Source organism: Erinaceus europaeus, chromosome 8 (assembly GCF_950295315.1).
Source record: "Erinaceus europaeus chromosome 8, mEriEur2.1, whole genome shotgun sequence".
Lineage (NCBI taxonomy): Eukaryota > Metazoa > Chordata > Mammalia > Eulipotyphla > Erinaceidae > Erinaceus > Erinaceus europaeus.
This window is the reverse complement of record NC_080169.1, coordinates 56082957-56099155: the sequence shown is the minus strand read 5'-3', so window position 1 is coordinate 56099155 and position 16199 is coordinate 56082957. Positions and strand designations below refer to the sequence as shown.

Genomic DNA, 16199 nt, shown 5'->3' with positions numbered 1-16199 from the left:
TGTATGAAGTGTAGCTGTTGGGGGGATGGGCCGTGGCACACCTGTTATGCTCATGTATTAATTACCATGCTCAAGGACCAGGGTTCAAGCCCCCCCCCCCCCCCCCCCCCGCTTCCCACCTACGGGGGGGGGGGGGGAGAGCTTCACCAGTTGTTAAGCAGGTCTGCAGGTGTCTCTCTTTTGCTCTACCTCTCTGTCCCTCCTCTCTCTCAATTTCTCTCTGCCCTATCCAATTAAAAAAAAATAGGAAGTGGGGAAGAATTTTTTGAAAAGTAACTGTTAATGAGTTGGGGACATTCCTTTAAACACCTTTTCGTTTTCAAAACTTGTATGTTTATGTTGCTTTCATTCATGCTGAAAGTCATTTGAAAATACACTTCTCTAGTCTGGCTGTAAGTACAGTGCAGGCCCATTGCAGAGAACGTTAAAAGTGATTCTGTTTGAAACCCTTCGTTTTCGTTAAGATCTAAAAGATGTTGGAAGCAAGAGACCACATCTTGCATATTGCTGGAGCAAGCTTCAGTTATTTGAGGTTATCCTATCTTCTTTCTATGAACAAGAAACAGACGCACTTAATGACTCAGCCTCTAGGCTCCCAGGAGACTGTGTCCATATCCACATTGTAGCACTTTTCACCTTGTATTTCTAATTTCGTATTTAGATTCCTATGCCACTCAGAGATAACCAAGTCATATTTTTCCTGTGCCAGTGCCCAGTGCAGCACGTAGCACAGGCAGAAGCTCAGGTGACGTTTGCTAGAAAAATTCAGTTTATATGCAACGATGAAAGGTAAATGTAGGAAGACTTTGTTCTTTCTGATTTTTTCCACTTTCATATGGCATGTTTCACTATCAATTTTGGCTCTTTTATGCGCTGCTAATACTGACATATTGTATTTCTGAAAAAATTCTATTAGCATATGCTGTCAAGCTCTAAATAGAGGCAATTCTTAGAACTAATATTTATGTGCAGTCATTAATTACTAAGAATAATAATTTACTTGTAAATGCAAGATTGCATTAATTTTATCTGTAATGGAATTCTTGTTCCTCCTGAAATCACAGCAATTTATTAAAATTGCTTTGTGGGAGTACAAAGTTAAGGAGATCAAATTTGTTTTACAAGGGCATTTGATGTAATTAATTTTTAAACCATATCTTGCTTTTTAAATACTAAGCTTTAGCTGGTATTTTTTTTATATAAAAAGAACTATTCCCATCTCTCTCTCTCTCTCTCTCTCTCTCTCTCTCTCTCTCTCTTCTTTTGCTAGTTAATTATTAAACCTAAAATATGCCTTCAGTTCTATATCAACTGACTGCATGGTGTTAGGTCATACATAATACAGTGTGGTAAAGGCAGAAAAGAAACTGAGGTATTAGACGTTATTTTGAAACAAATAAACTTAACTGTTGATGAGTTCTTTTGCCTATAACTTTGGTACAGTAGATGTCGATAATCACACCTGATTTCATCGTATGCACAGCACCATAGTAAAATTGTATAAGAAGTTATTATCCTTGCTTGAGTTACCGCTACTAAAATGATGACACTGAAACATACAAACTCTAAATACTGTCTGAATCATCACGGATGGATAAAGATATTCTCTAATAGTTGAGTTGTACACTGAATTCCACATCTTTACAGCTTAGAAACTGAAGATCACTAAGTATTCTATTAGGTATCCTGCCTTCCTGTTATACTCTTACAGCCAATTTATCTATAAATCCTATTAGCTTTACCTTTTGAATAATTCCACACTGGCCTCATCTCATTGTATCTATCTCTGTTCAGTACAGTCATAATAATCTTGGCATACAATAGTTGCTCAATAAATAGTTAAATGATTGAACCATTATGCAGTATTTCCAGTCACTCTTTTGAGTAAGCTATATAGAAGGAGCGTTAGGTGAGTGTGTTTTTATTTTTTTGTTGTTCTCATAAATCTAATGGTCTTATTATAAATGACATATACCACAACAAAACCCAGTCTGCTTGAGTCTTTCCCTTAAGACTAACATTTAAAAGCAGTTAGCACTGACAAAGAAACCACCAACCAATATTTACAAAAAAAATGTCTTCTGAGTATTAAATTATTTAAAAGAAACATGATTAATTTAAAAAGAAATCATTAATTTTTTAGTTGATGTGCACATAAATTCTGCCCATGGGAATTGCATGCCTGAGGTTCCCTGCACCCACACATTGGAATGATATTCTGATATCTCTCTTTCCCTCTCTCTCTCTCTCTCTCTCTCTCTTACTTTCTACCTCATGGGAAAAAAAATCTACTTAAAAATTTTTAAGTTGTGTCTTTATTATGTAGGTGTTTATATTTATAAACAGGCTGTGTGGTAGCACACCTGGTTGAGTGCACACACTACAGTGTGCAAGGATCTGGTTCGAGCTCCCTGTCCCCACCTCCATGTGGAAAGCTTCACAAGTGTTAAAGCAGGGCTGTAGGTGTCTCTCTGTCTCTTTCTCCTTCTCTGTCTCCTTTCCCTCTCAATTTCTTTCTGTCTCCATCAAATTAAATAAAGTTAATAAATTTTAAAGAGTACACACTATAAACATAAAAATATGCAAAAAGAGATACACTGTCATTAACAAATGCTGTAATATCAGAAATGAAAATAAGAAACAGATGAGATTAATATCTATCTGTGTCATTTTACTGTTTAACTTACTAAAGGAAGCATGCTATTTTCAACTAAAATATGGTAAGGACTGCTAATTAATAGATGTAAACATACATTAAAAAAGGTTGATAGTTTGAGCATGTATAAATACTATATAGTGTAAGAAAGGAGAACCAATGTTGCTGTATTCAGGCAGAGATATTTTCACAGAAAAAAAGCAGCAGATCTCATTTGACCGTGATGTTGTTATGTCAATATTCTTATATAAATCTACCTTCAGTTTGTATATTTGGAATTTATGTTTATCTTTTTGACTCAATTAAAATTTATTCTGAGATACTATTAGTATGGGACCAGATTAAGAAATCAACTGCGTTGTTTGTATGGGGAAAAAAAAGTTTATTATCACTAAGCAGAAATTGGACTGGAGTTGGTGTATGTGAAAGACTCGGTGGGTGGGGGCGAGTTTCAGGTCCTGAAACAGGATGGCAGAGGAACTAGTGGGGGTTGTATTGCTGTATGGAACACTTGGAAATGTTATGCATATACAAACTATTGCAGTTACTGTTGACTGTAAAACATTAATTCCCCAATAAAGAAAAATTTTTTAAAAGTTTATTGTTTAAAACATTCCAGTCTTCATGTTTTACTCTTTATAACTGCCCAGTCTAAAGGTGAAGGCTTAGTATAGATACTACAGCTATGGCTAAATTGAATCTGTTTTAAAAATTGGGTTTTCTTTAGCATTCTAGCAATATATACATTTGAAACAAAGATTGTTTATCATTACCTTTTTTTGTTTTTTTCTATTTCAGAACGCTTTACCCTGTACAGCTCTAAAAACCTTAGACAAGCATGGAATAAGTAAGTCTTTATAAAGATTGTACTCATTCTCTCTCTTTCTTTCAATATAAAATAGTCTTCTTATAAATGTGTTATTTTTTTTCCAAATTGTGTTCAGTTATACATGCTTGCTTTTATTTAACCACTAAATAGGCATTGAGTCCTAACTGAATGAGTTTGGGTGCCCAGAGCAATGTAATTTTGCCTCAGAGTTGTTTATTTCAAATTTCATTCCATTAATCTTCTTGTCATTAGAAACATTTACAATTGCAAAATTGCACTTATTAAATACAATATAAAGACTGACTTTCTAATGTAAAATATTGTTGGGTTGTTAGAAAAGTCAAGATGCATTTTTTTTTTGCGTGGAAAAATGTCATTTTTCTGGCAACCCAATATATTGGTGACCACCTTTGAGCTAGATAAAACTGATCTTTCAAAGTTTTTCACCTTTCATGTAATTTCCGTAAACTTACTGGTGCTAAGTAAATGTGTTATTGTTTAGTTTCTATTGTTTAGTTTCTATTGTAAGTCACTTTAGTCAGTTGGGCGAATTATGGTTAACGTAATTTAATCTATACCAAGACATATATGCTTTTTTAAAAGTATAATTCATTTAGTTGTTTTTTTCATTTAGTTACTTTTAACAAACTGAATTCCATCCTGAGACTATTTTTATGACATTTTAAGGAATATACTGAGCTTGGGACAAGATACTTAAAGTATTTTTTTAAATATATATATTTTTTATTTATTATTGGTTAGAGACAGAGAGAAATTGAGAAGAGTGGGGGAAATAGAGAGGGAGAAGAAGACAGAGAGACACCTACAGCCCTGCCTCATCATTTGTGAAGCTTTCCTCTACAGGTGGGGACCAGAGGCTTGAACCTGGGACTTTGTGTACTGTAATGTGTGCACTTAACCAGGTGCGGCACTGCCTGGCCCCTTGGGACAAGATTTTAAGATTATAAGCATAACTTTTTTAGAATTATGCTAGCTGTAAGCCCTCAGAACTTTTGGCTTTTGTTGCCTTCAGGTTTTGTTTCAGAAAAAAAGTCATAAAATCACTACCACAAATATTATGAAAAATCTTACTTTCTGGTATCCCAGTGTTTTATCCAAAATTCTCAAAAGTCAAGCTATCGTATCTTTGAATTCAAACATAATCAGTGTAGAAAGGGCTGAGAATTTAGAAGTATGAGTTATATTGTTGGTTCTCCTTCCAAATGGACTCGTAAACTTGAAACCATAATGGGCATTCTAACATTTCTCACTTCAGAGTGAGGTCTCCATTCAGGAGGAGTGTGTTTAAAGACTGCTTAAATAAGTGCTTGACTTTCTCCATTGCTGCAGGCTAAATTGCTTGTGCACAGCACAATTACAAAACTGAAGCAATTGGTAAATTCTCTTGTACAGTAGTAAAAGGTTCAAAAGAAAGTGAACTATTTACAAAAACTAATTTGATTTTAATTTAGATGGGTTAATGTAAGATAGGTAGGTTAATATTAGAAAGTAAGTCACCGTTCAGAAGTCAGTAACAATGTCTTTAAAAACATGTATTAAATCAGCTATTAAATTTAGTGGGCATGATAACTTGCCTAAGACAGTAAAAATTTCTTGAGATTTCTGGAAAAATGAATCCTTAAGTCTCTTTGAAAGGCTTTCACAACTGACCCAGTTTACTCTGGGGCCAAGTTTGCTCAAGGTAACACCCATGCTATTCCCTACTGACTTCATTTATATACCAGTAACCATGGGCATAGTTTTATTCTTTGAAGGATTTTTTTTTTTTTTAGTATTCTGAAAAAATAAAGCAGTGAAGAGAGAAATTTTTCAAAGGATCCAGTAGGTATCTAAACTCAAAAAGAAAATATAAAGAAGAAATCATAATTGTTGGATTCAGAATAATAAATGTATATATATGAAAGTTCTTTTATCCCCCCATACTTGAAGTACATAATGCATATGAGCTTTCCCCACTCAAAATGAATTTTGAACTAAAAGGAGAGAAATTTTAATTTTTATAAATGCATGTACTGTTTTTTAACTGCCTTCAGAATGTCCCCTTTTATTTCATTAAGATTATAAAGTCCCTATTATTTTTCTTCTAGATCTATTTATAGTTGTCTTGCATTGACATGTATGTGCAATCAACCAAGAATTTCAGCTACTTACAAGATCTTTTATTATTTTGGCTGAAGAACAGCATATTAGTATATGCTCTGCAGCAAAGTGAAGGATAGAGATTCCAGGAACACATTTGCTTGTTTTGGAACTTTTAATAGCTGAACAATTTTGGAGGACTGAAAGTAACAGAAAGAGAGAGCTAACATTAAACCACCAAAATCACAAAAGACAGCTTTGGAGAACATACCTCCTAGCTAACAAAGAAAAAGCAAGTCCACAGACTTGAATAGGTATAGGCCAACCTTGTCTTTCTTACTCCACCCACACTCTCTAGCTCTGCTAATAGCCCTTCTTGTTCGTTAAGTCTGACTGGATTCCCTCCTAAAATTGATACTATAAAATGTATAACAAATACAGAGCTATTCTAATTAAACTACACTTGTAGAAATAAGAGAGAGAAAAAACACCTGTGTACATTTGAATGTAGAAATAGTCATAAACCAAACGTTGTGTTCTTGTATATTTATCCTATTCAATCTTTAATTTCAAAGACTACTTGTTAGGCAACTGTGTCATATATGCATAAAATCGACTATACTTGAGTCTTAGAGGAATAGCAAATTTCACTCAGTTCTGGTTCTCTTATTTTCCTGTTCTCTGCTTTGTTCTCCTGATTTAAGTTGATGTAAAATTTTCTAAAATGATGACAATGCAAAGTAAATTAAATTTTCAATTCCTATGTGTCCTGGAACCCCACCTCTCCAGAGCCCTGCCCCACTAGAGAAAGAAACAGGCTGGAGGTATGGATCAACCTGCCAACATCCATGTTCAGTGGAGAAGCAATTACAGAAGCCAAACCTTCCACCTGCTGCACCTCATAATGATCCTGAGTCCATGCTCCCAGAGCAATAAGCGATAAAGAATAGGAAAGCTTTCAAGGCAGGGGATGAGATATGGAGCTCTGGGGATGGGGAATTCTGTGGAACTGTACCCCTCTTATCCTATGGTCTTATCAAAATTTCCATTTTATAAATAAAAATAAAAAGGAAGGGCTCTCAGAAGTAGTAAGTGTAACTTAGAAAGAAAGAGAAGGCAGGAATATAGAAACAGTGGGCAAATATATATCAATATAGATAATAGGTAGATAGATATAAAAATATTTGTCAACCAATATCTGTAATCTTGGGAGAAACAAATGCAGTTTCCAAACAAGGGAATGGAGACACAGAACTCTGGTGGTGGGAATGGTATGGAATTATACACCTGTTATTCTATAATTTTACAAATCAGTATTAAATCACTAATAAAAAATTAAAAAGTTATACAAAAATAGTTTCAACTCCATTGCCATTTGTTTAGCAATGTGAGGGAAAGTAATGGCAGTGTATGGACACTAGGAGGAGCAGTTGAGTTGAACAAGATCTTTTTAAATACTCCACTCTCACATTTTCTTCATTGTTGATCTTTTTTGTTATACTTCAAAATAACAGTTTTAATTTATTTAGTGCCTGGAGATTTCTTCTCACAATATTTCCAAAGAAATTATTCTTTCCATCACCAATGCACTTTTTAAAGGAGTGGTTTTATGTGAGTGACAAGCTTTATAGCAGATAGAAAAGCAAACATCTTAGAAACCTGGTCTCAGAGAATGAACTGGAGCTGCATTTGTAAACTGCACAGCTTTGTGGGTTTGAGTCTAACATTAGGAAACTAGGTGTGGTGTAGTTCCTCCCCACATTCAGTGTCCTTGAAAATACAGTGTTTGGGATCACATCCAGTTGAGCTGATTACCATGCACAAGGACCTGACTTCAAATCCCCTGCCCCCACCTGCTGTAGGTAAACTTGGTGAGCAGTAAATCAGTGCTGCAAGTATTTCTATTTCTCTCTCTCTCTCTCTCTCTCTCTCTCTCTTTCTCTCTCTCCCCTCTCGATCCCTGTCTTTCCAAAATAAATAAATAAAATTTAAAAAGAAAATACAGTTTTTGCACATGGATGATCAGATCTAAGGTCTGTTCTTCTGACCTCAACCATCCATACATATTATTGTTTGGATATTCCAAAGACTCATCTATCTACCTGCTTGGAAGCCTCAGTTCACAGCAATTTCTGGAGAGCATTCATTTTCAATGAATCATTATTTCAATTGCTGAAAAGTATCACATGTGATGTTAATCAGATCACTTAGTCCCCTCAACAACTAATAATAGTTATAGATAATGGCAGAATGGTAGCAACTATACTTGTAATTACATATGAAACACAGGCTTAACATATACTCTTTGTTCCATGGTCATAGATGTTATAGAACTATTGGTGGTGATTTGGGCAGCCTTTTGCAGTACAAACTTTGCTTTATGTTATGTCACATGCCCATAGCTTTAAACATTACTTGAAAATTAGTCAGGGAAGATATTCCCATCTACATTTTATAGCTTGAAATTCTAATAATAATGATGATAAAAACATTGTTCAGCGAGGTCAAATGATCAGTCCTATTGAAAATAAAAACCTGGAGTGTATGCCCCATAGTAAATCTTGTGGAAGATATTTTATTAATTTAAAACCCCTTTCTGTTCAAGTGAATATACCAATATCTTCTTTTATTGTGTTCTTACTACAACGTTGGGTTAGGATATCTGTTTTGGGGCCTGATGTCACTCATTTCCAATCTAGGTTATAGACAGCAGAGAATTGGGGCAGATTGGAAGCCTGACTTCCTCTTTTCTGGAAAATAGTGTTTGCATCAGGCTGACTCCTTATCATCAGCTCAGACCTCTTTTGTCTGAAGTAGTGCCATAGGCATATGGCAGATTTGTAAGTCTTAAAGTTCTAGAACAGAAAGTTCTGCCAGCCACCCACTCAGGTTGTACAAGTAAGAGCCTACTTCCCACTTTCCACTGCCCACGGGAGATTTTTTTGCCTATATCTCTCTCTTTGCACAGAAGAATTTGCTATTATTCCAAAGCCCAGATGATGACCAGAGGGCAGACTCTATGCTGTTTGTTATATTTGCCATGAGATTCTTGGTCCTGTTCTGATAGACAGAAAATACTCATCTTCCCTCTTACTAATTGGCTGTATGTGCCAGCATTCAGAGTTGGCAGCTACCATTGTTTTTTCATCCTTTCAGATAATGTGTTGGACTCCTCACCCAAAACTATACACTTATGGTGCAGTTAATACCTTCCTTCTGCCGTTCTGCTCATTAGGGAATAAAACTGAAGTTCTACCGAGCTTCCAAGAGCACCTGGGCTCCTCCTTTTGTCTGTATATAGTATGATAAAATCAGAGTTTTCCCAACCATTTCCTAAAGCAGATTCTAAAATGTGAACTGAAGAAGTTCCATTTTTTTCAAAATGTAATGTGGCTTTAGTGACAAGTAACCTGAAACTCATTGACATGACATACCCCAAATATGTTTTCTCACACTTTCTGTGAGCAGACATTTGCATGGGTTCTGCTGGCTTTTCTGATCTTGGTCACACAAAGCCAAGATCAAGGTGTTGGTAGGTCTGGGCTCTTATCTGGAAACTCTGTCGGAAGAGACTGCTTTTAGGCTCTTTCAGTTGGTTGGAAGAATTTACTGGTCATAAAGTTAAAGTTCACTTTTTTCCCCGATTTTTTTTTTTAGATTTTTTTTTTATTAGTGATGTAATGTTGATTTAAACTTTTTAAAAGATAGTTCCCACCAGCAGAGTTCTGTGTTCCCCTGGAAATAGCAGTAATTGTCCCAAGGTTGCTAATATGGACTGAGCTTATAACTATTTATCTGTCTATATCTGGATAGACAGACAGCAAACAGACACACAGATATTTTCCCCATGTTTTCAATGGTTTTGCCTTCACTTCCTTTCTAAATCACCACTAGCCCTAATACTACTTGCAGGTATCTTTTGCTTTTTTTCTTGATCTCTCTCAGACAAAAGAAACAGTGCCTGGCTTCCTCTGGTGTTTTCCAGATCTTCTTCCCTTTCATTGATGATATAAAAACAAGATTCCTGGTGACAAAAGCTTTGGGTCCTGATGGAATAGGGGTACAGAGCTCTCTGGTTTACTTTCTCTATCATTTACCCCCCCTGGGATTATGGACCAACACTTTATAGGGTACAGAAAATGGGAGTTCAAAAGTAATTGCTTCTCTGCTGGATATGGACATTGGTAAGTTAACCTGTGCCCCCAGCCTGTTTCTATATTTCCCCAATGGGGTTAGTTTAACCCCATTTCCTATGATAATTGTCAGCACCTTAAACTACCTGTCTTTCTAGTCACCAGTACAATGAGCTTCTCATCCCTTTTGCTCTGTTTCCTCTGTCTTTGTAGAAGAAAGTTCTCTGCTTCTCTAGGCACATCTAATATAGTTGAAGTTAGTCTTCCTGTTTTAAGGACTTGTAACCTAAATTATATCTGCAAAATTCATTTTTCCATGTAGAGTATTATCTTTAAGGTGGTTGGGAATTAGCAGGACACCTTAGGGGCCATTCTGTTCTCCATAAGTGAGTAAAGGGGATGAAACAGAGCACAGGGATATGCTCAGTCCTTATCAGTTCAAAGTTTGTTTTGCCTGCTCTTGAGATGACAAGCATATACATCCTGCTAGTTCTTCATGTCCTGGTTCACAGTGGATAGTGAATTGTGTATAATGAAGTGATAATTTCCCTTCCTTAGTATAGGGAAAAAGAAATTTGTTCTTGGGAAGACTCACACTCAACTAAATAGATAACTAAAAGCTTGACCTGACATTTCTGTACACCCTCGGTCAGTGCTACCCTACTGAACCTTCTCTGATGATGAAAATCTATTATCTGCACTTACCGGTACAGTCAACTCCTATAACTACCACAGCCGTGAACTCCTATAACCACCGAGCCCCCAGAAATGTGATTAGAGTGGCTTAAGAATGGAATTTTTAATTTTAGTGCAATATAATTAACTTAAATTGCAAACAGCCCTGCTAGCTGTCACATTGGTCAACACAGCTGTCAGTTGGCATGTAAATTATTCATTTATTTTAAGTACCCAGCAGTATAATACAGTGTGAATGTCTGATGCTTTGTAAACTCTACACTCAATAGTCTGTATTTTTTGCACTCAAGTGTCCAGAGATTTATTTATTTTTTTGCTTCTCACCCTGTCTTTTATTAGTAAACATTCTTAGAAGGTAGCCACTTTGGAGGATCCAATAAACGTAATAAATCTGCAAAGGGAGTAGTAGAAGTATCAAAGAACTTCAAGCCCACATTCCTTCCCCTCGGCCTCCTCCCTCCAGGAGCCACGCTGTTCCCTCCTGAGGGGCACTGCCTGTTGCAAGCATTGCTATTCCTTTCTCTATCCGTGTTCTTTTTCTCTCTTTTCTGTTGGGAACTGCCAGAGGTTAGACACACAGTTCTCTACCCTGTTTGAACTCCCTGAAGAATTCACCTCTCTGCTGTTGTTCCCAGGCCCCTTGATCTCCCCTAACTCTACTTAGAACATATTGTAAAGGCTCAGCCTCCTCTCTACCACATTGGAGATGCTATTGAGAGAGAGCCTCCATTTTCTGCATAAGCCTCCCAAATCAAGATACAGGTTGCTCTCACTGGGCCCTTACGAGTGCATATGTTTATTCCTCAGTTTCAAGTCCTTGAGAATGGCAACTTTTTTTTTTTAAAGAGAAGAACCAACAGAAATGCAAAAGTTAAAGCTGCTTTCTAGATATTAAAAACACTGGACATGTAATACTTTTCCTCAACACTTTTAAAAAAAATTTTATGTTATTAATAGTCTGTTACAAAGTCCTCAACATTTTATGATTTAATTTTCTTTTCATTAAAAAAAAGTTGGAGCTAAGAGATGACTTAATGACTTAAATGTACAAAAACAAGATCAGAAAAGAAAACAGAAGTAGAACCTGAAATGGAATTGGCGTATCGCACCGAAGTAAAAGACTCTGGGGTGGGTGGGTGGGGAGAATACAGGTCCAAGAAGGATTCAGAGGACCTAGTGGGGGTTGTATTGTTATATGGGAAACTGGGGAACGTTATGCATGTACAAACTATTGTACTTACTGTTGAATGTAAAACATTAATTCCCCAATAAAAAAAATAAGGAGAAAAAAAATTTTAAAAAAATGTACAACATCAAGTGGTGAAGCTCTTGGTACCACTTGGAAGCACTAAGGACACCATTAAGTTCATCATTGCATAGGTGATAGCTTTTCCTCTCTATATCTTCCTTCCCTCCCACTTAAAAAAAAAAATACGGGAGTCAGGCGGTAGCACAGCGGGTTAAGTGCATGTGGTGCAAAGTGCATGGACCAGCGTAAGGATCCCAGTTTGAGCCCCCGGCTCTCCACGTGCAGGGGAGTCACTTCACAGGCAGTGAAGCAGGTCTGCAGGTGTCTTATCTTTCTCTCCCCCTCTCTGTCTTCCCCTCCTCTCTCCATTTCCTCTCTCCATTTCTCTCTGTCCTATCCATCAATGACAACATCAATAACAACAACAGTAATAACTACAACAATAACAGAAAATACAATTTAGACCCGGAAAGGAGGCTCAATGGTATTACATATTCATGAGGCCCCAGGTTCCTTTCCTGGTACTCCATTAAAAAAAAAAATGTTTGAATTATCAGCCTCACATGAACATAAGCTACTAAAGAGAGAGATACTTTTGTAAACAACTACTCTATCATCTTTTGTATCTATTCTGCACTTTTTGAAACCCTGATTGATTATCATCAAAGTTAAAATTGAAAAAGAGACCCAATCTGTGGAAACTAGGGGTTCCCTTTATCCCCTTCTTTATTTGGGGAAGCTTCCATAAAAGTGAAACTCCAGTTCTATTCATCCTGAAAATAGAGTTAATAGACTAGTCACATTAGAATGAGTGTCCAACATCTGCTGAGTAGATGACTCTGTCTAGTGACCTTGTAAGGATGCAGAGTGCCAGAAGATAATTCTTGGCACAAGCGATGAGAAAATGCCTGAAGCCAGCATAATTTGGTTTTGAAGGGGTCATTCCTAATTCTAGTCATCTGTATGCTTTTCAGGAAGCTCACTAACTTTTCCAAGCTCCAGTTTTTCAATCTCTAAAGCAGCTGACGGGATTATTGTGAGGACTGAATAAAGTATGGATGGATGGAAATGGATGGAAATTTTGGCAAATTCTAGTGTATCTCATTTGTGTTCTCTGAACAAGGGTTCTGTCCCTGCTGGTTACAACATTTAGTTCAGTTCCAAATAATTCCTTGTCCATGGACATGAATATCACTGCTATTCAGGGTCCTCATTCATATTCTAGAATGTTCCTTCTACCTTTATAAGGAACATGTGCTATTTGGTCACCAAATCATTCTTCCTGTGTAGATACTAGAGTCCCCCTCCCCCAACAATGTCTTCCTATGAGTGATATGTTAACAAATAGTATTGTGCAATGTGAAACTTATTTTCCTGAGTCTTGAAATCCATCTGTGACTTTTCTTAGATTGCAAAGAATCCATAGACAAGCACTATCACCAAGTTTAAAGCACACTAAACCTTTTCTATAATCTGCTTTACACATGAACTGATGGGTACACCTAAACCAAGTTTATAGGGGTTTGATGGTCACTTGTCTGAGGAATCTTAGTGGTAAGATAAAAAAAAAAAACTTACTCTTGCTATCTGTGGCTTTTATATAGAAATGGTAAATGACTTATTGTAAACACACCAAATAAAGTTTAAGAGTATGACCTTAGGGGCCAGGTGGTGGCACACCTGGTTGGTTGCACATGTTACAGTGCACAAGGACCCAGGTTCAAACCCCTGGCCCCCACCTGCAAGGGGAAAGCCTCACAAGTGGTGAAGCATGTCTGCTGGTGTCTCTGTCTCTCTCCCTCTCTATCTCCTCTTCCTCTCTCAACATCTGGCTGTCTCTAGCCAATAAATAAAAATAATTAAAAAAAATAAAACAAACAAATAAAATTAAATTTTAAAAAAGAGTATGGCCTTAGTTTGGTTTACTTATCACTGCTGAGGAACAAATGAGCAGGAGATTTCAAAAGTTACTACTACTTCTGATTCTTTTTCTATACTACTACTAATATTAATAATTAATAATAGTCATTATTAATTATTAATATTATTTTGGATTGAGACAGAAATTGAGAGAAAGAGAGAGAGAAAGAAAGAAAGAAAGAAAGGAAGGAAGAAAGAAAGAAAGAAAGAAAGAAAGAAAGAAAGAAAGACACCTGCAGCACTGCTTTGCTACTCACAATGATGTAGGTGGGGGCCTTGAACAGGGTCCTTGGGCAGTGTAATGTGTGTTCTAGCAAATGCATCACTGCCCTACTCCTGTAACTAACTTTTATTTTTCAGACTTTGAACCAAGTATACCTCTTAAGACACAAGTCCTGTATTACAAAGTATCATGAAAGTGTCATTACCAGTAGACTTCACTTTGTCTTTAACAAATAAATGCACCTATATACAGTACCCCAGATTTGTTGGTTTTTGTCTAAATTGAGAGAACATTTTAGAATATTTCAGCATTTGGAGGAAATCTTAGAAAAATTTAGTGATGGCTTACAGCTGAAGTTTCATACTGATTAAATTTATATGTGGGTGCTATTATTCAAATTGCAAATGAGATAGAAATACTAGCACAAGAGATGAGTATTCTGGCCTCACATTGTTATACTGCATGTCTTTATGTATCTGTACATGAATGTTTTGCTTGTGCTTGACTGTATTTAATCCCTCATGGCTCTGTATACAAACATGATGCCAAACAGAGAATTTCCTTTAAATTATTCAAATTTCCCCATAAGTGATTTCCCACTCTTTTCTGCAATGGAAAATATTTGATCATAAATTCAATTAAATCATCCATCATCTTTGTGATGTTTGTCCAGCTAAATCCTTTAGTGACTAAACCAATAAACTTACCATCTGTGTGTGTGTTTATGGCATAACTGTTGCAGAAAAATAAAATTATTTGAAGTAAAGATGAAGGGAATTTCTCATTTCTTAGCCTTCCCCCTCCTTTTTTCCCTCATCATTTCACTGAGCCAAAGCCTAAAAGATTAAACTCTTAACCGGGATACAATGATGTATATGCCTTTCGTGAACTGGCTTTTACTTTCTGAGCCAGAATCTAGTTTTATTTTTTATATTTTATTGAGTTTATAGCTCAATACTGATATATTTTGGAGATATTAGTAAAACCTGTCAAACCACAACCATTCATCTTTCTCTTTTTCCTATGCCCTCTCTTCTCCACTTAAAACAAAGGAAAATAGGGAGTCGGGCAGTAGCACAGCAGGGTAAGCACTGGTGGCACAAAGCGCAAGGACCGGCTTAAGGATCCCGGTTCGAGCCCCCAGCTCCCCACCTGCAGGGGAGTCGCTTCACAAGCAGTGAAGCAGGTCTGCAGGTGTCTGTCTTTCTCTCCCCCTCTCTGTCTTCCCCTCCTCTCTCCATTTCCTCTCTCCATTTCTCTCTGTCCTATCCAACAATGACAACATCAATAACAACAACAATATTAACTACAGCAATAAAAATAAACAAGGGCAACAAAAGGGAATAAATAAAATAAATATTAAAAAAACAAAGGAAAATTACTACAACGAACTTGTAATTCTTGGAGGAAATGCCATGATAGGATAGCATGACAGGATGACACTATAATTTCTTATATATATATGCCACCTAAAAAGGTAATACTTATTAAAGAGGTCATATTTATTAGAGGCTTGCAAATATTGTTTCTCATATGAATTCTGAAGCTTTTCAAGCAACATATATAGCCAATTACCTCCTCTTTTTTCCATCAAACCTTTATTAATGCTTCTATTGTTTTGGAATTAACGGAAACCTAACTTATGCATATCTTTATATTTGTATATATCCCCATGGCCTGTAGAGGGCAGCATACTCTGAAGGAAATAAAGGGGTTAGAAGACTGCTATTTATCTGAAGGAAATATATGTGATAAGTAGATTATTCTTTTCTTTCTCCAAATGAAACTTGCCCCATGATTTGCTTGTCTGCCACTCTAGGTATTTCCTTATATGATAACTTACCTTCTTTTTTTAAATATTTTATTTATTTTCTCTTTTGTTGTCCTTGTTTTCCATTATTGTTGTAGTTATTATTGTTATTGATATTGTCATTGTTAGATAGGACAGAGAGAAATGGAGAGAGGAGGGGAAGACAGAGAGGGGAAGGATAGACACCCGCAGACCTCTCTCCCTCTCTACCTCCCCTACTCTCTCCATTCCTGGTTGTCTCGATCCAATAAATGAAGATTTAAAAAAAAATTTATTATCTTTATTTATTGGATAGAAACAGCCAGAAATTGAGAGGGAAGGGGGTGATAGAGAGGGAAAGAGACAGACACCTGCAGCCTTGCCTCACCACTCGTGAAGCTTTTCCCCTGAAGGTGGGAACGGGGCTCAAACCTGCATCCTTATGCACCATGACATGTGTGCTTAACCAGGTGTACCACCACCTGGCCCCCATAAATGAAGATTTAAAAAAAGAATTTTAAATTCTTTAAAATTTTAAAATTTACAGTAGTTAACGGCACATGTTTTAGGGTCTGATGCAATACCCCCATTAAATCTGTATACA

At 36.5% G+C, this 16199-nt stretch overlaps 1 protein-coding gene across 4 annotated transcripts in view; it reads left to right on the top strand.

Moving 5' to 3' along the window:
* CDK14 (cyclin dependent kinase 14) overlaps positions 1-16199 on the top strand; it is a 722913-nt gene that overhangs the window by 543810 nt on the left and 162904 nt on the right. For all 4 annotated transcript variants that reach the window (XM_060196252.1, XM_060196255.1, XM_060196254.1 and 1 more), the window contains one exon: positions 3455-3503. In XM_060196252.1, coding sequence (XP_060052235.1) covers positions 3455-3503 — 49 coding nt within the window. The remainder of the gene's footprint in view (positions 1-3454; positions 3504-16199) is intronic.